The sequence below is a fragment of the Gorilla gorilla genome, chromosome 11 (assembly GCF_029281585.2).
Source record: "Gorilla gorilla gorilla isolate KB3781 chromosome 11, NHGRI_mGorGor1-v2.1_pri, whole genome shotgun sequence".
In the NCBI taxonomy this organism is placed as follows: domain Eukaryota; kingdom Metazoa; phylum Chordata; class Mammalia; order Primates; family Hominidae; genus Gorilla; species Gorilla gorilla.
The window spans coordinates 71,322,443-71,342,636 of NC_073235.2; the positions used below are offsets into that span (position 1 = coordinate 71,322,443).

The 20,194-nt window shown below is 41.3% G+C and overlaps 1 protein-coding gene across 12 annotated transcripts in view; it reads left to right on the forward strand.

The window, feature by feature from the left end:
• Positions 1-20,194, forward strand: part of NOSTRIN (nitric oxide synthase trafficking) — a 78,515-nt gene that overhangs the window by 50,777 nt on the left and 7,544 nt on the right. For 11 of the 12 annotated variants that reach the window (XM_055379119.1, XM_055379115.1, XM_055379117.1 and 8 more), the window contains 5 exons: positions 5,717-5,842; positions 13,808-13,906; positions 14,003-14,128; positions 18,070-18,178; positions 19,417-19,505. In XM_055379119.1, coding sequence (XP_055235094.1) covers positions 5,717-5,842; positions 13,808-13,906; positions 14,003-14,128; positions 18,070-18,178; positions 19,417-19,505 — 549 coding nt within the window. Of the gene's footprint in view, positions 1-5,716; positions 5,843-13,571; positions 13,731-13,807; positions 13,907-14,002; positions 14,129-18,069; positions 18,179-19,416; positions 19,506-20,194 lie in introns of all 12 variants that reach the window. The other variant, XM_019022709.4, reaches the window with a different exon arrangement.

Consider the following 20,194-nt stretch of genomic DNA (forward strand, 5'->3'; position numbering starts at 1 on the left):
TTTTTAACATCTTTTTTTTTTTTAAGCTGGAGTCTTGCTCTGTCGCCCAGACTGGAGTGCAGTGGCGCGATCTCGGCTCACTGCAAGCTCCGCCTTCCGGGTTCATGACATTCTCCTGCCTCAGCCTCCCGAGTAGCTGGGACTACAGGCCCCGCCACCACACCCAGCTAATTTTTTATATTTTTTAGTAGAGATGGGATTTCACCGAGTTAGCTAGGATAGTCTCGATCTCCTGACTTCGTGATCCGCCCGCCTCGGCCTCCCAAAGTGCTGGGATTATAGGCGTGAGCCACCGGGCCCGGTCACAATACATCTTAGTGAAAGGGGTATCTGCTCTGTTTCCACTTCCTCATCTTCTGTTCACTCTTCAAATCACCCTAATCAAGCTTTCCCCATCTTTCCACTAAGAGTGTTCTTGCCATCGAAAACAATGTCTTCTCATTGCTGAAGCTAACAGGTACTTTCCAAGTCTACCTTAGTTAACTTCTCGGAAGTATTAAGCATTGTTTATTTCCCCTTTCTAGAAACATTCTCTTCTTTTAACTTTAGTAACAACTAATGCTTTTATTTTCCTCCTACCTTCTGTAAATTTTAAATTAGATTTCTTTATGGGCTCCCTTTTTTGGCCTGATCTTTATATATTGCAGTTTCTGAAGATTTCTCTTCTGGGCCTCACTCTGTTCTCTTCACCATTGTCTCTCCAGTGTCTGATACAGTACTCTTGATATCAGGTACTCGATAAATAATACATACTCAATAAGTATATTCTCAAGGATTCAACTACAGTATCAATGCTGGCAATACCCAAATTTATATCTCCAGTCCAAACCAGTCTGTAAACTGCTTTCTGACTCCTTAAACTCAGTATCCAAAATCCAACCATCACTTTTTTCTACCAAAGATAATCTTTATTCCTGTGTTCTCTGTGTCTTTGAATATCATCACCCACCTATCCTCCCAATTCTAACTCAAACCAGATCCTTCAGTGGCACAGTCTCAGCTCGCTGCAACCTCTGCCTTCCAGTTTCAAGTGATCCTCCTGCCTCAGCCTCCCAAGTAGCTGGGAGTACAGGCGTGCGCCATCACATCTGGCTAATTTTTGTATTTTTAGTAGAGATGGGGTTTTGCCATGTTGGCCAGGCTGGTCTCGAACTCCAGACATCAAGTGATCCGCCCGCCTCGGCCTCCCAAAATACTGGGATTACAGGCGCAAGCCACCGTGCCCAGCCCCAAATACTTCTTGAATATCTTTGCTTTTGTCTATCTCCACTGCTGACATCCTCTCTCAGCCCGCAATCATCTTTTGCTTGGTTTTTTGTAACCAACAAATCAGTCTCTTTGCTTTCAGTGTTGCCTGTTCCTATCTATTCCCCATGTACAAGCCAAGCTGACTTTTCTTAAACTCGAATCTGAGCATATCATTCCTTTCGAAAGCCTTCAAAGGCTTCCCAATGACTTCAGAATAAATAAAAAAAAAAACTCTTTTTTTTTTTTTTTGAGACGGAGTTTTGCTCTTGTTGCCCAGGCTGGAGTGCAATGGTGCAATCTGGGCCCAATGCAACCTCTGCCTCCCAAGTTCAACAATTCTGCCTCAGCCCCCCAAGTAGCTGGGATTACAGGCACTCACCACCATGCCCAGCTAATTTTTTGTATTTTTAGTAGAGACAGGTTTTCACCATGTTGGCCAGGCTGTTCTCGAACTCCTGACCACAAGTGATCTGCCCGACTTGGCCTCCCAAAGTGCTGGGATTACAGGCGTGAACCACCACACCCAGCCAGGAAAAACTCTTTCATGTGGCCTGTAAGACCCTTCCTGACTTGAACTTTGCCAATCTCTTCAACGTCACCTCTCCCCATTCTCCGTCGTAAGCTGTGTGATCCAACTTCACCAAAAAATATCTTTCTGTATCCTGCCATACTATTTTGCCTCACCAACTCCTACTTTCATTTTAGTTTTATTCATATGGAGATAGATTTTTTGAGCACTTACTATGAGCCAAATTATAGCTTAAATGTCATTTTAATTTCAAGGCTAGTTTAGAAGCCTCTCTTGATGTCCTTCCAGTGGTACCTACCTAATTCTATCAGCACACAAGATGGTAATGGTCTGTGGGTCCCTGACTAGAGAGGGAGCCTGTCTTGTTCCATTTTCTATTCCTAAAGCCTTGCACATGACACACGGAAGGCCCTCAATGTCTGGTGAATAAATGAATGCGATGTTTGTTCCAAGAGCAAAAAAAGGGACAAAACGAAAAGAAGTCAATCTTTGACAAATTTTAGTAAAGGTTTCTGAGAAGTTCCTTAAGTAAGAACACAGGAGTCTACAGCCGGGCTCAGTGGCTCAGGCCTATAATCCCAGCACTTCGGGAGGCTGAGGTGGGCAGATTACCTGAGGTCAGGAGTTCAAGACCAGCCTGGCCAAGATGGTGAAATCCCGGGCGTGGTGGCACATGCCTGTAATCCCAGCTATTCGGGAGGCTGAGGCAGGCGAATCGCTTGAACCTGAGAGGCGGAGGTTGTAGTGAGCCAAGATCGCACCACTGTACTCCAGCCTGGCCGACCAGCGAGACTCTGTCTCAAAAAAAAAAAAAAAAAAAAAATATATATATATATATAATATATATAATATATATATAATATATATATGTGTGTGTGTGTGTGTGTGTGTGTGTGTGTATATGAGTATACATTCTTCTTTCATATATATACTTGAACTATCTGCTGTAAATTTGCCGAGCAGAAAATTCTAGTCCACAGCTCTATAGTGCAGGCTGATGAATATTAATGGTGATCTCAAAAGCAACTCAGTTCTCATTCCTGGGGTGCTGAGCATTCTCAATAAGAATCCGAGGACAGTGATTTAGCAGAGTATAACCATGACTCTCTTTGAGTCCTTGCATTGAACTGTTGCCAGGTTAATGTTCACAAGCTTGAGTTTCTACAGACAGATGTGGTTCATTAAACTTGATACAAAACCAGATATGTCAGCTGGGCGCGGTGGCTCACGCCTGTAATCCCAGCACTTTGGGAGGCTGAAACGGGCAGATCACGAGGTCAGGAGATTGAGACCATCCGGGCTAACATGGTGAAACTCCGTCTCTACTAAAAATACAAAAAATTAGCCGGGCATGGTGGCAGGCACCTGTAGTCCCAGCTACTCGGGAGGCTGAGGCAGGAGAATGGCGTGAACCCGGGAGGCGGAGCTTGCAGTGAGCCGAGATCGTGCCACTGCACTCCAGCCTGGGGGACAGAGCGAGACTCCATCTCAAAAAAAAAAAAAAAAAAAAAAAAAACAGATATGTCCTGTGTAGGTCATGCATCAGAGCTGGGGGACAGTTGTATAGCCTGCGTATCAATTGGAATAATAAAGTGAATGGTATTAACGTTCAACATTTTGGATGAATGTTTTTCATGATTGTAAGGTTAGTCAAAATGCCCTTAAATAGAGAGAGTCCATTTTAACAGCCTTTGTCTCTGTCCTTGAAACTCCTAAACTACTAAGTCCGGGGGGGTCTTTGACGTTTTTTTAAAGAATGGTTTGAAGACCATTTGCATCAGAACCATCTGGGGAGCTATAGTCAAAACTCAGATTTTCTAATCCCACTACAGATGTATGAAATAAGTATTGCTACTTGTAGAATTCTGGAATTTGCAATTTTTACAAGCATTTCAGGTCATTTCTAAATAGAGTAAAGTTGGAGAATCGGCTGGGTGCGATGGCCCACACTCATGATCCTAAAATTTTGAGAGGCTGAGATAGACAGATCGCTTGAGCCCAGGAGTTGGAGACCAGACTGGGCAACATGGTGAAACCCCACCTCTGCAAAAAATATAAAAACTAGTCCCAGCTACTTGGGAGGCTGAGATGGGAGCATTGCTTGAACCCGGGACAGGGAGGTTACAGTGAGCCAGTGAGCCATGATTCTGTCACTGAACTCCAGCCTGGGTGACAGAGCCAGACTCTGTCTCCAAAAAAAAAAAAAAGAAAAGAAAAAGAAAGATATTGAATGCTTTAAATATATATATATAAAGTTGGAGAATAATTCATGCAATCCAACTTCTTTGTTTCTCAGAAACATGAAATTACTTGTCTGGGCATTTTGAGAGTCAGTTTCAGCTACCCTGGCCCAGGGAGCTTTATATTACTGTACACTGATTTTCCAGAAGATTTAGTAATCAGAATGACAAATTTTGGTGATGGGCAAGAGGGGGGTTCTTTGTAAGGCAGCAGATCATTGGGGAGCAGGATGAGAGGAAACCATCTTATCAAGCTGTCCATAACTTGCAGTGAACATTGGGCATGTATCTCAGGCTTTTCACTGGCAATAATTACACTCGCTAAATTTTGAGTGCTATGCCAGGTGTTGGGCAGTGTGCCATTTGCCTTATCTGTGTTACCTATGTCAGGGCCAAGGGAAATCTTCCCTTTTGCCCTCTGAAGTTTGGCTGAAAATCACTGACAAGAGACAGATGAATAGGAGAAAAGGCATACAAATGTATTTGATCATAGTTTTATGTGACATGGGAGCCTTCAGAACGAAGTTCCAAATATACAGGGGAACTTGTCTATGTTTATGCTTAGGTTTAACAAAATATGGACATCCATGTACAAATATTATGTACAAAAGGGGTGTAATCTAATGCTAATAGACTGTGTGGGGAAACCCAGTAAGGCTGTCTTTCTGGAGTCTTCTTGGCCTCTCTGTGCAGGCTTCCTTCCTGCTGGGAATCGGGCAGGATCCTCTCTGGAATAGGGGTCTTATGACCTACAGTCAGACAAGGTAGGTCAGATAATTTCTTTATGGACAGTTTTTACACAGAAAGGCAGGGGGAAAGTGAGAGTAATATTTTTAGATTTTATGGCTAGCTTTGGAGAAAAGAGGTTCTGGTTTCTGTGACCTTCTTTGGGGAAGAGGTATTCTGGTTTCTACCAATAGCCTCAGGGGAGAATGGGAGTGAGAGACAGGAGGGCAGAAGAAGGTCAGAGAGAAACTTTTACTTCTGAGGCTGCTTCTGAGGCCTTGATTTTGCGGTATTGTTTTCTGAGTCCCAAGATGTGCCTGAATTCTCAAAGCAACCCAGTATATATTAATTACCTATCCCCATCACAGAGATGAGAAAACTGAGGCTCAGTAAGGTTAAGTAACTTGTTTGCAGCTAGGACCAGGACTCTTATCCTGGAAGTTTGATTCCAAAGCTCTACTTCTGGGTTTATATAGTAAAAGTAAAATAATATCGCTAGATAGGACAGTAGCCAGACTCATTCTAAAAATTAGTTCTAAAAATTGTATGATTCCACAAGTCTCTACCTAACCTGGTAAGAAGTGCAGGAGCCCAAAAGATTTACCAGATAAGACTATGGGATTCATCAGCCAATTGCAGTCTTGACCTGTACTGTCAATTCTCAAAAGCTGTGTTGTTTGACCTTCTCCTTGACTGTGTGAGTGTAGACAAATCACTTCCTATTTAAGGGTCTCAATCTCCTCATGTGTAAAATTGGGGGAATCATACTGGAAGGCCCTTGGGTTTCCTTCAGGTTTGGCCATGCCTTTTTTTCTTATAAAGATCTTTGGTTTTGTCAACTATAGTCACTGTTTATGACTCTACGTGAGAGGTGAGAAACATATCATTGAGCCACATATAATTATTACTATGGAATTACAAAGGGCTTTCAAAAATGTGTTAGTAAATGTGTGACATTGATGTTTTACATTAGCTCCTCAATAAACTGACAAAATCAACTGAAAAGTTGGAAAAGGAAGATGAAAATTACTACCAAAAAAACATGGCGGGTTATTCTACCAGACTGAAATGGGAAAACACACTAGAGAACTGCTACCAGGTAAGTTATATATTCACATTTTTTTCTTCTTCTGTGGAGCTTTGTGTGACCTTGAAGATGGAGGTCAGATTACAGTGACAAGACCTGCCCTCTGTCTTAGCTATGAGCATCACACATATTGTGACTTTAGACAAACCACATTTCCTCTCATTGTTTCAATTTCTCCATGGATACAATTACCAGTGACAATTTATTGAATTTCACTGGCCAGAGTTTCTGCTCCTAATTCTTAGTGGACAGGATAGCACCCAGCTAACTTCAAAAAGTGCTGTCAAAGTGAAGCATAAATTAAGGCTTAAGTGTTAGGTGCTTCAAAATTAGTTTTAGGCATGAGCGATGACTCATACAGTGATTGCTTATGGAGGTCAGGCATTGTGTTAGGCACTGGAGATACAGAGCACTGAATAAAGTAACATCTCAATGCTTGAGATGTGTACATCTCAGTGGCAAAAGTAGACACATAAAGAAGGCATTGTGGCAAATTATCTGATAATAATGGGCAAAATATGTCAGCAAGCACATCACAAAAGGAGAAATCAAAATCATCAATAAACCTATGAAACAATGCTAGATTATTTGGCAAAAATTAGAACTTGACAATATCAAGTGTTGGTAAGGATGTTAGGAAACAAGAATTATTGTACCCCTGTAGGGGGAATAATTTAATATTTAGTGAAACTAAAATAAGCATGTACTTACTGCAGCAGTTCCCTTTTTAGGCATATATCCTACAGAAAAATGTACATTTGTACTCCAAGAGTGATGCACAAGAATGTTTATGGCAGAATTGTTTATAATTGCTTGTGAGAAAAAACTGTACGCAATCTTCATACCCATCAAGAGAAAAATTACTCTTCAAATATGCTCGCGTTTGGAAAGTGAACTAATATCCATCAATGAAAAGTTAATTAAAACTATATTTAAACATGAATTAACCTCGAAAAACATGATGTTGAGGAAAAGAAATATACCACTTACACAATCTGTGTAAATCAAAATTCTTTTAAACTCATGCGCAAACTATACTGAGTTTATATGTGTGTGTTTGTAAACTTATACATGGAGACTGTCCCTGTGTTCAGTGGCAGAAATGGAGCCCATGGTGGGAATACAACAGAACTGCCAGAAACAGCCACGCAGCTTATGTACGGCCCCTGGTGAAGCAGTACAACCCCAGGCTCTATATAAATATGACCAAATTAAATAACTATCAATTCTGGAGAGTAAGAACATGAATATTTTGGTTTTATTTTTCCCCACCTGTTTTAAGTTTATAAAAAAATGTTTAAAGCAGATACGATTGGAGAAAGCCATGATCTGATGGCCAGCCTGGAACAAGTACTTGGTGCTCAGTGCTCCTCTTTTAGGCTGTGCTAAGCACATTCATGTGCTTCTGTTTTGTATTAATCATGACATTATGAGGACATTGAGGCTGGAAAGATGAAGCAATGAGCCTGAGATGGTTTAAGATTCTGCCTGGGCGGCACGCCTGTAATCCCAGCACTTTGGGAGGCAGAGGCGGGTGGATCACGAGGTCAGGAGATCGAGACCATCCTGGCTAACACGGTGAAACCCCGTCTCTACTGAAAATAGAAAAAATTAGCTGCGCGTGGTGGTGGGCGCCTGTTGTCCCAGCTACTCGGGAGGCTGAGGCAGGAGAATGGCGTGAACCCGGGAGGTGGAGCTTGCAGTGAGCCGAGATCACGCCACTGCACTCTAGCCTGGGTGACAGAGCAAGACTCCGTCTCAAAAAAAAAAAAAAAAAAAAAGATTCAGCCTGGACCTCTGCACTATGTTCATGCCCCATTGAAAACTGGGAGAGCAAAGGCTATATGGCAGGCAGAAACCCAACGGCTGCATTTACATCTCTTGCAATTCAACCACTCAGAGCAGGATAGATGCAGAATTAGAGAAGAAAGGGGAAATTAAAGGAGAGATGAAAACTTGGGTCAAAGAGAGGAACAAATGAGAAAAAATTCCTTAATTTACACCTTTGAACATAAGCTCCTGGTACTCTACTTGTTTATGCTAGATAGATTTTAGATGAAGGTGATGAGAAAAGGTCAGGGATTTAAATTCTAACTTGATTCATTTGAAATCTGGCTCTGCAACCTGGGTTCTGATCTTGCCTCACCTCACCTCATCACTTCCTGATGAAGCCGTGGTCTTTCCACTGAGTTCAGCTTCCTTGGATGGCCCTGTTAGGAGATGGGAGAGACATTTCTGCTCCCACTCCATCTTCCAGGCACCCACCCTTCAAGGGCTATGAGAAAAATATTTCACCTCAGTGTCTCTATCCTCATCACCCTTCTACCTACATCGCAGCAATGGGAGATAAATGGGTCCTACCTGGTGTAGCTGATAACTAGCTTGCCTTCTTCAATATATGTTAGGGAAGGCTATGATTATCTTCATTATCAGAAGCTCTTGCTACGCCTCTCCTTCATCTCAGTTTCCTTTCCTCCTGTTAAGATCCTCTACATCTTTCCCCTACAACCACCACTCCCCCTTCTCAGCATTCCCAGTGTTTATGTTGAAGCATCGTGGAAATTATCTCTTTTCTTACAGTCTTCCTGATGGTAACAAGGTATACATTCATTTACATTTCAAAAGGCATTTTTCAACTTCAGCTCTAAACATATTTAAGACCTAGTTTAGTTTTTTTCTTCCTTCTTTCTTTTTTTTTTTTTGTTAGAATCCAAGTCACATGGAATATCTACTCATCATAATGTCCTTGAGGAAGAGCATTTTCTTTCTCCCCTCTTGTATCCTGGATTTTTGCTACCTCTATGCTGGATGCCACCAGTGTTTCAGTCCGTGTCCTTTTTAGTTCATACAGCTTCTCCTACCCCACCTTCCTCTGAGGTCTCTTCTGCCTCCTGAGAGCCATCTCAAGCCCATTAGCCACAACGTGAGACGACTTCTGACCAGTCACTCTTGCTTCACTTGAACCCTCAATAATGATGCCCTTAGTTGTTGGTATTTCCTGGGCTTGTGTATACTCAGTCTATACCAGCAGGTCATTGACTCACATATTACTCTTTGTATGCCACATTTTGTGTATGTTTATGGCACTCAAGTGTCAAATGTTAGATTCATGAAGACATATAACAAAAACAGCCTGAATTGACTCAAAGAGGAATTTTATTATAAGTGTGAGAGATGGAAATGGGACAGTTAGGGTCTCTCAGTTTCATTTTTTCTCCATTCTTTCACCATTCTTCTGTACAAACTGAATATAAAAATTCATTTTAGGGTCCTACGAAGTGTTCTCTTATTCCTTTTTACTCTACAGGTTGGATTTACAAATTCCTTCAGAGAACATGCATTGAACTACATTCAAGGCAGTGTAGTAGATACTGTGAGAAATACTGTAAAGCCTCAAATGTGACTATAAGTAATGGAACCAATTCCACAAACCACATGTCAAAATTAGTCTTATTACTTCACAATCATACTGTATTCTAGCCACATCCTACCCTCCAAGAAGAAACAATTCAGATGATAGAAATAACCTATATTTTTCACAATAATAACCATACTACCAAGAATTACAAAGAATCAAATGCTTGGTACTGAAGTACTTACTCAAGGAATTATTTTTAAAAGCCATCTGCAATATGTGTCAAGAGCCTTAAAAATATTCCCTTTCTCAACCAGTGTTCCTCCTCTAAATCCCAGAACACAGAAAATGATTTGAGTGGCTGTTTTCTCTGTTCTCCCAAGGATGGCACTTGAGTAGTCCCACTCTAGATGAGACGAATGACAACTCATTACATAAAATGGACGCCTCAGGACAGTAGGGCTTCATTCTTTCCTAGGACTCTGTTGAAAAAGGTAATTTCCTTTCTATAAAACTGTCTTGAGGAAGTAGCTGACAAACCAGACACAGGTTTCTATTTGAAACATGTTAAAGGCAGCAAACATCCCAAATGTCCAACATTAAAGGGATGACTAAGTGAATAAACACGTCTGCACCATGGATGCTTATGAAATAATTAAAGTGGTATTTTCAGAGACTAATGGCATGGGAAACTGTTCACATGTACAGTTAAGTGGAAAAAACAGAATTTCAAATTTGAATAATTTGATAGATAACTAGAAGATAAAATCATACATATACACATACCTAGACTGAAATATATCAATGTGTTAGTAGCAGTCACTTCTGGGTGGAAGAATTATGATTTTAAAATGTATTTTTTGTGGGCCTTTGTGGCCCTAGGACGATGTCTCAAAGCGCCTGGGGTGCTTAAAAGTCAGATTCCTGAGCACCTCCCTAGACCTGGGAGCCTCTAAATCAATCAGAGCCTCTGAATGATTATAAAGAGGGGTCTAGGTATTCTAAAGTTTGAGAGTCCCTGCTCTAGAAAGAGCATCTTTCTTTTATCAGTTCTATGAGAGTCATTTAAATGAAAACAAAATCCCTTTGACTTCTTCCTGTAGTACCAGCCCAAAGGCTAGGACAGCAAGAACTGGAAGGAACGAATGAAGAACAAATTGTCATAATGCTTGGGCCCCAGACAGGCTCTAAATCTGCTGAAATCTGAATCTTTCTGGATAACTCCTTGACCACACTTTGTTCATATATACTATTGTGGAACCTCAAGAGGACAGTTTGAGGTCCTCCAGAGTACCTTGCTTCTCTACCACCTATTTTATATAAAAAGAACAAGATAATAGAAAGCAACAAATCATTAAATGAGATATGGATCTCTCCTTTGCACAGTGGAATTTATTTCCTCCTCTTTTTATGAGCAAACATAGATCATTTTAATGATTTCCCTGAAATGTAATTAAAATCTGTTAAGCATTACCATGTCGCTAAGGAACACTGGTTATTCTAGTCTCAGATTGATGCTAGTGGTTCAGCACTTGTCAAAGTAAAGAAACACCTGCCCACTAGGGATGCAATATGTTCTAAAACCTGGCTTTTATTTTCTCTTGTCTCTTGCTCATAGGCTAAAACAGAAAAGCTGATTTCTAGATCTTTTTCTATAGGGTAAGGACTTCTTCTTTTTGAAGATTGTCACATAGGAGATCCAAACAACTGAGCAGAATTTGTTTTACGTATTTGTTATGAGGCATATCGATTCTGCCCTTTAAGAAGCAAAACATTTGATAGGCTATTCTGTGTCTTTAATCCTTTATCTGGGAGACAGAAGGGCAGACAGCCACATTCAAATGACTGGTGCCTGCAATTTTGTGAAAGCCTCAGGGGACTGCCAGCGTAAACAAATCCATTTGACTCCCATTGACGTATGAAAATTGGGCAGCTTCAGAGGCAACTAAGAAGATTGCCATGGGGGCATGGCTCCAGGCTTCCAATCCAAATGTCAGGACACTTGGTACAAAAGCTAAAGTTGCATGTGATTGGCACAGATGTTCATAGTTACTGCCTGAGCCTTTTACTACTTTCATTTACAAGCAGTGTTCAAACGACTATATACCAAAAAACAAAATGTGGTATATGCATACCATGGAATATTATTCAGCCAAAAAGGAAGGGAATTCTGGCACATGCTACAACATGGATGAACCTTGCAGACATTATGCTAAGTGAAATAGCCAGATGCAAAAGAACAAGTAGTGTATGATTCCTCTTGTAAGAGGTATCAAGAGTAGTTAAATTTGTAGAGACAGAAAGTAGAATGGTGGTTGCCAGGGGATGCAGAGCGTAGGAAATGAGAAGTTGTTTCATGGGTACAGTTTACTTTTGCAAGATGAAAAAAGTTTTAGAGATGAATTATGGTGATGTTTGCACAATAATGTGAATGCACTTAATGACACTGAAATGGATGCCTAAGGTGGATAAAATGGCATGTCATATTATGTAAATTTTACCATAATTAAAAGTATAAAGAAATTTAAAATAATTTTAATCACCATATACCATAGATGAATTAACAACACAGGGATATAGAGGAATACCATACTGAATCAGGCCAATGGGCTCCTGTAGGAATTTCAAGAGGTGAGCAAGGAGAACCCAGTGATCTTTGTGACTCTCCATTCTCACCTCTCTTGCACTGCCAAGGGCCTTGAGACATACCCAATCTTTCTTCTTCCCTATGGTCGTGTTACCCACCAACTTCTCCAAAGCCTTGTTCATGAAAGATGATTGCTGGTGCTCTTTGTGGGATGGAGGAGTTGGGATGGTGGGTATGAGAGCAACTGAGCTGGACTTCCCTGGATAAAAGGATGAATGCCCAGGCCTTGCTTTTTTTTTTTTTTCTTTCATTCTTTTTCTTCTTCTTTTTTTTTTTTTTTGAGATGGAATCTCACTCTGTTGCACAGGCTGGAGTGCAGTGGCATGATCTCAGCTCACTGCAACCACCACCTCCCAGGTCCAAGCGATTCTCCTGCCTCAGCCTCCTGAGTAGCTGGGACGACAGGCGCCCGCCACCATGCCTGGCTAATTTTTGTATTTTTAGTAGAGACGGGGTTTCACCACATTGGGCAGGCTGGCCTTGAACTCCTGACTTCAGGTAGTTCACCCGTCTTGGCCTCCCAAAATGCTGGGATTATAGGCATGAGCCACCGCACCTAGCCAGGCCTTGTTTTTACAAAAAAAAAAAAAAAAAAAAAAAAAAAAAAAGATGGGAAGAATTTTGTCTTGGACACCTGCCATCTCCATCAAAGCCCAAACTCCCCTGGGCACATACCCAGCAGCCTTACACTGCCCCCACATGGCCTTGGAATCTCCCTGAATACTCTGCCTGACCCAGCCTTCTATAACAATGCTTAGTTGCTAAACCTTTCTGCCCTCTGTAAAACCACCAGTCAGCAACTCAGTTGGCATGGGTCTAATAAGTAACATTTTCTAATTTTTTTTTTTTTTGAGACAGTTTCACTTTTGTCACCCAGGCTGGAGTGCAGTAGCATGATCTCGGCTCACTGCAAACTTCACCTCCTGGGTTCAGGCAATTCTGCCTCAACCTCCTGAGTAGCTGGGATTACAGGCACGTGCCACCATGCCTGGCTAATTTTTGTATTTTTAGTAGAGATAAGGTTTCACCATGTTGGCTGGGCTGGTCTCAAACTCCTGACCTCAGGTGATCCTCCCGCCCTGGCCTCCCAAAGTGCTGGGATTATAGGCATGAGCCACTGTGCCCGGACTCTAAAATGTTAAAAGCTAACAAAGCAAATGTGATTCCCCTCACTTTCTTATTTACCCTTCCTATCTAAAAGTCGTGAGTCTAATAATGAAACTTCTGTCATCTCACACAAAATAAAGAGGCTATGTGTCTACCTGCAAACAGTGGACTCTGACTCCCAGGCCTAATTTTAGGTAGAATTATAAATTGGTCAGACTTTGGGATTCTTCTCTTGTCAAATAACCTCCTTAAACAGAGAATTTGTGGCCTGTCATTCTCTTCCCTGCAGACTAGCAGAATGCCTTGAATGTACTATAAACAATTCTAAAACTATTGGGTGTCTCAATGCATTTCCAAGACATGGATATGGGCTTTCCTGGGCTTCACCCTCTGGAATTCTTCCCAATTAATTTTTTTTTTTTGTAAAAACAAGGCCTGGCTAGGTGCGGTGGCTCATGCCTGTAATCCTAGCACTTTGGGAGGCCAAGATGGGCGGACCATCTGAGGTCAGGAGTTCAAGGCCAGACTGCCCAACATGGTGAAACCCCATCTCTACTGAAATTCTCTGGAATCCATGATTGTGTCTCAAATGCTTCCTTTTCTTCTTTTCTCCCCCTTCCTCGTAAACTTAGGTAACCCACAGCATCTTTTGGGTCAAAAGAGCCTGGGGAAAGTGTGTGAGTGATTTAAGATACCAAGACACATTCCTTCCTGGAAATCTCCCTCCACTATGGTTTGGATATGACATAGTCAAGAGACTAATCATGAGACTTTGCTCAGTCTGTCTTCAGGTGTGTCAGTGTTTGATGAGTGACTTCCGTTTTGCGTAACAACTGGCTGATCTTACCCTAATTTTCATTCTTTTCAGAGCATTCTGGAGCTGGAGAAGGAAAGAATTCAACTTTTATGCAATAACTTAAACCAGTACAGCCAACATATTTCTCTTTTTGGCCAAACCCTGACCACAGTGAGTAGAGATGATCTCTCCATTTCTGGTATGCCTGGTAAGAAGGGGCAGAAACCTTTCTTCGACAACCTTATTCTGCTCCCCTTGGCATTGCAGTGCCACACGCAGATTCACTGTGCCATCAGCAAGATTGACATTGAAAAAGATATCCAGGCTGTAATGGAAGAAACTGCAATTTTATCTACAGAAAACAAATCTGAGTTCCTGTTAACGGATTACTTTGTGAGTATGAAATGGAAAAAAAAAAGTTACATTAATGGAGAATCTTAGGTACTGAGGGACTTAACATTGAAAAAATTGAAAGCAAATATCATGTTTTATCAATGAAAATGATTTCTCATACCCCATATAAATTTTAAAAACCCAGCATTCTAGTTTACAAACTGTACAATGGAAACATGTCTTTATTTTCTAGAAGTAAAGAAAGTCAAGCAGGGTTTTAAACAGAATCGTCATATTCGGTCTTCTATAAAAGTAGTGCCAGGCAGACATGTTTCAATGACCTATAATTAATCACTGTATATCACGTGGTGCTTAAATTGGTTGTCTGCACAAATTGCTGTGCAACAAATTACCGCTCCCCACCCCCACCAAAATAATGGCTTAAAACAAACATGTATTATCTCATAGTTTATGTGGGTCAGGAATTCCGTTGTGTCTTAGCCAGGTGTCTTTGAACCCCTCCCAAGGCTTCAATCAAGGTATCAGGTTGGGCTGCAGACATCTCCAGGCTCTTCCTGCAGAAGACTCACTTCCAAGCTGACTCACAGGGCTGTTGGCAGGCCTCCAGTCCTCGCTGCTGTTGGTTGGAGATATCATTTTCTTGCCATATGGGTCTTTCCATGTCTCGGCCTACTCCCCGCAAAATGAGTGATCGAGACAGACAGAGCCAGAGTGCCCAAGAAATTATAATCTCTTGTAAGCTCATCTCAGAAGTGACATCTCATCATATTCTATTTGCTAGAAGCAAGTCAATAAGTGCAGCCCATACTCAAAGGTGGGTGTGAGGGAAGATCACCCAAAGGCATGGGTTCTAGGAAGTGGGAGTCACTATCAGTATTTTTCATAGTCCCTTCTCTTGAAAACCTTGGACCAGATTATCGGAGGCTTATTTTGAGGGTACTTGAGTGATTCTACTGTGGGTGTTTTTGCTGAAAACTGGTCAGTGTCCCTGGTGAGAGCCCAAGCATGTTGCCCCTTTGCTATATTGGGGCAAATTATTTGTCCTTCTGGGTCAAGCCTCAAAGATTTTGGCCTCTGCTCCCCTATTGATATTCTTAATTGTAGTGTTCTAGAAACTGATTATTAATTACCAAAACCTGCAGAAAGAATTCTGATAGCGTTTCCCTGGGTCCTCTGCCATATTTTATTCAGGATTTCAAACTTCAGATTAGGGGTGTCACTCTTCTCTGATATGGAGAACAAGCCCACTGGTCATGTCCTCCATAGGATTAGAAGTACAGCCAAAGCTGACCTCCCTGGACCTCTGATCAGGCAACAAGAGGGTAGAAGGCAGAGGTGGTTAGATCAGGCACTGCAGTAAACCCTGATTGGCTTTCCCTTTCCCCATCCTTCAGACAGCAGCAAATGACCAGCTATTTTTTACTGAGTCTTTTTTTTCCTACCCTGGCAAAGGAGACGTATATTAGCAATATCGATGTCTGTTCAACGCAGAAACAAGGTAGAAATGGAAGTGGAAATGATTTGATTACATGGGGAAAGCGCTTTTTTTCTTTCAAATAATGTAGGCAGGGCCTGAGATGGAAAAATGTACAATAAAATAAATCTATTTTCTTACGAAGAATAATAAAAATGCCCCTATTAAATAACTTGTCAATAAAATGAGGATTATTCTCCTTGAAAATTTGACTAGGGTTCTACCAAAGTGCAAGGAGGCAGCCATGATGACTTCTCATTTATTGGCATGTTCAGGGAAATTTTTGGTTTCTATAAAACTTCACTGTGTCAGAACTCACAACCATGAATCTGTTGTCTAAGAGAAAGGACTGTGTCTCAAAATGAGTGAATAGTATTTTCTTGACATCTTTAAGGCAAAGCACCCCAATGTCTGACTTTATAGTCACTGTCAATAAGTGTAGGCTGGTTTTTATCCAGTGTTATGAAATTTACATGGACCAGGGACAACAAAGAGACCAATCTGAGTGCAAAACTTGGAGGGCTTGGTGACCTGGTGAAAATATTTGTAAGGTTACCATAAATGCCATGTTCAAAAGATTGTTATCTGTAATTTTATACGCCTCCTCCAGTACTGACCTTCTTTCTAACAAATCTTTAGAAGAGAAGGACAAATGTAAGAGTTAAATGATGGCAATATACCCCATCCTGAAATTGACCCAGGAGCAATCTATCCCTGGAAATACATGTTTAAACAATAGATGTCCCCAGACAAACCAAGGGAAGCCTTGGACTGGTATGGGAGCTATGTTATGACTTGCATTCCTTCAACAGGGAAGGAATAATGGTTTTAGCTAGGTGTCTTAGCAGTTTAGTCAGAGTTTACTTGGGGGTGTGATGTCAGCTTGCGCCTCAGCTGTGGGATGACATGTGAAGGAGTGGTAGAGCATTTGGGGTCAGCTTGGGCCTTCTTTTATCTGTGTCACAGGTAAAATGAGGAAAATAAAACCAACCATTGAGTTGCAGGAGTTGCATGTAATAAATAATATAAAGAAATATTTATTTATTTGAGACGGAGTCTCGCTCTGTGGCCCAGGCTGGAGTGTAGTGGCACGATGTCAGCTCACTGCAACCTCTGCCTCCCGGGTCCGAGTGATTCTCCTGCCCCAGCCTCCCAAGTAGCTGTGATTACAGGTGCACACCACCACCCTGGCTAATTTTTTGTATTTTTAGTAGACAGAGGGTTTCACCATGTTGGCCAGGCTGGTCTTGAACTCCTGACCTCAAGTGATCCACCCATCTTGGCCTCCCAAAGTGCTGGGATTACAGGTGGGAAACCACCACACCTGGCCTAGAATATAAAGAAACTTTTGTAATGTGCAATGAAAAATATGTAAATAGTTTTATCTGTATATGTTTTTATAGAGGCTATTCCCTTTGCTCTAAATCCTCACACTTCTTGTTTGTGAAGCTCCATCTAAAGGTAATCTCTCAGCCGGGATCCTAATTTTTCTCCTTCCTTATCAGCGAAGCCTGCATCCTCCCCTCCCACCTTGAGTCATTAGTTTCCCCTCTTTCTCCATGGGTTTCTGTCCCTCTGCCACACTCATGTTTAGCAACCTCCTCACTCCAACTCTACCATCCTGTTCTTTTTTATTCAATCCTTGAAATAATGCATGTGAAAGCTCAGATATCATGAATGATTCCTCATAGCCTATGTGATAAAATTCCTACATCAGCCCTAAAATCTAGCCTCAACTCCCTGAACAATTTTTTCTTCCCCTATTTTTTTTGCTCATGCAACAGGTGTCTTTATTGTTCCTGACACATTTCCCACAGTCCTCCCCCAGCCCTTTGCTCCCGCCATTTCTCCTGCCTGGAGTGCCCTTTGCCATCTTTCCTTGACTAGACAGTTACGTCTTCTTGCCTCCTCGAAGCTGTCAGCTGCCTGCACTCGTGGTGTCTGTACCATTCGTGAATGCATGTGGTCTTGTATTGCTAGTTTCTTTAATGTTATGCTTCAAGGCCTAACTAAATCATAAACCCATTCTGGAAAGAGCATATGTGTTTTAGCTCACATCTTCCCAGTACTGAGCCAACACAGAACTCAGTCAAAATGTCTTCCACTCCTGAGGCAGTCATAGCCTGAAACACATACATGATATTACATTTGGGCCACTAAAGGACTCTAACTTGAACAAAGGTAAATAAGGAAGCAGTAAGTATACAACAAATAGATTTATCAAGAAAATGAAATAGCTATAGCAAGGGTCCATCCTCAAAGAACAATCTGCTCTATTAAAAAGGGCTTGGCCATGTGACTTACAAGTTGTGAACAAGACAATATTTTCTTATTCATCAGGTCTCGAACAGGTAGAACAATGTGTGTAAAACTAAAGATTATCCTGCTTAAAAATTTTATTTTATAAAGTTAAAATTAAATGCAGCCAGTGGCAGTATCAGAATGGACAGGGAATAGCAACTCTTACTTCTTCTCCCTTGTTAGACATCCTTCTTTTTTCCTAAAGGAAGAAGATCCTAACAGTGCAATGGATAAAGAGAGACGAAAGTCTTTACTAAAACCAAAATTATTGAGACTGCAGAGAGACACTGAAAAAGCCTCAAAAGACAAGGAAGGTGTGTAACCATCTCTTTGAATGGCCAGAAAAGGGACCATCTGATGCTCAGAGGTTTCATTCAGAGTTAGGATTAATCGCTTTTGCTATTTGGCAGGGGTCTTCTCATTTAAAGAACCATATATCAAACTTCAGCTGTGTGAACAAAAAAAAAAAAAGTAGAAGAAAAAAGAATGCCAAAAAAAAAAAAAAAAAGGAAAATCACATTTTGGTCTATTTATGAAACCTATATAAGTATTATACTACTGTTTTCAGAAATGTAGCATTTTAACTGTGTTTCTGAAATTGGCTAGAATGAGAGATAATGTGTTTGGTTTAAAACATGGTCAACCAACTGTGCATGAGAGTTTTGGATGAGTTTTTTGGTTTGTTTCTTTTGACTTTTGAAACAATGTAAAAACCTTTCGAATTAAATTCTGTACGTAGAAGTTAGGCATGTCAGACAGACTGTGAAGCAGCTCTAAAGCAACAAGGATGACAAAAACGACTCCACATTTGTGATTCTGATGTCTACACAGTAACTTGTTTTATATGGACCACGATAACTCATTGCAGTGGAATACTAGAGAGCAAATTCAAGATAGAAAATATTTAGTGATGTGAATACCATAATGAAGAAGAAGCCAACATTGTGTAACTGTTAGCAATTGCTAGAATGGGTCGACTGAAAGAATTTCAAAATCTCATCTGGAAAAATAACAATCAAGATGCTTTAAAGCACCAGCATTTCTCAAATTTCATTAAGTGAAGAGAAAGGTAAACAAACAGTTCATTTATCATTCAGTCAAATTTATTAAGAACTACCTGCAGAGACTCCCTCAGCCATTTAAGAAACCCTACTGGTGGCTGGGTGCTGTGGCTCACGCCTATAATCCTAACACTTTGGGGAGCCAAGGCGGGTGGATCACAAGGTCAGGCACTGGAGACCAGTTTGGCCAACATGATGAAACTGTGTCTCTACTAAAAATACAAAAATTAGCCGGACATGGTGGCATACACCTGTAATCCCAGCTACTCAAGAGGCTGAGGGAGGAGAATTGTTTGAACTTGGGAGGCAGAGGTTGCAGTGAGCCGAGATCGTGCCACTGCACTCCAGCCTGGGTGACAGAGCAAGACTCCGTCTTAAAAAAAAAAATCTCACTGGTATCACTTCTAGGCTCCCTTTGAGAGCGACTGACTCCTGGCTGTGTCCCACTGAGACAGTGTGAAAGGTGACTGAGAACATGATTTCATTTTCAGGCCTGGAACGAATGCTTAAAACGTACTCCAGCACCTCCTCCTTCTCTGATGCAAAGAGCCAGAAAGACACAGCAGCGTTAATGGATGAGGTAAATGTTTGCAGAGTGCAGTTTCCTAGATGTAGTGATGAAAAGGGTTATTTTTAGAATACTTGTTTCTGGTCCACTTGGCCTCGTTTGCCTTTCCTTTCTCATGACATAGAACAATCTAGTGGGGGAGCTTATAGGGTCAGCTTCATAAGTCATTTGAGGGATCTGGAAAAATCCAACTACCTAGAAATGTTTGCTTTGGTGTCCTAGGAAAAGAATTGTGTCTAAAATAGTATTCTCCAAACAGAGTCGTTCTTTAAGGGCCTAGAAACCATGTGCACTTTAACCCAGTTAAGAAAAGCGACAGGAAACAAAGGATCTGCATTCAGAAAGGCCTGTATTTAGATTTAGCTCTGCTGTTTACAGGGACCTGGGTCAACTTTAGTTTTCTCATCTGCAAAATGGGGATATTGGTACTTTACCTCATGGGGCTTTTGTGAGGGTGAAATATTATTTAGTAAATACTAGCACAATGCTCACAGGAGGAGCTCAAAAACTAGTAATTTTTATTAAGATGGTATTTTCCATTCATCCCTCTGCTGATCTCAGGGTTATCGGAGAATAACAGGAGAAAGGAAAGACGTGGTTGCAGAGGGAATAGGATAGTCTGGGGTGTGAGGCAAAATCTGGGGAAACCAGGAGCAACTTTGAGGGCAAAGTTCTTTAAGGGTGGGAATTGGGGTGGGGAG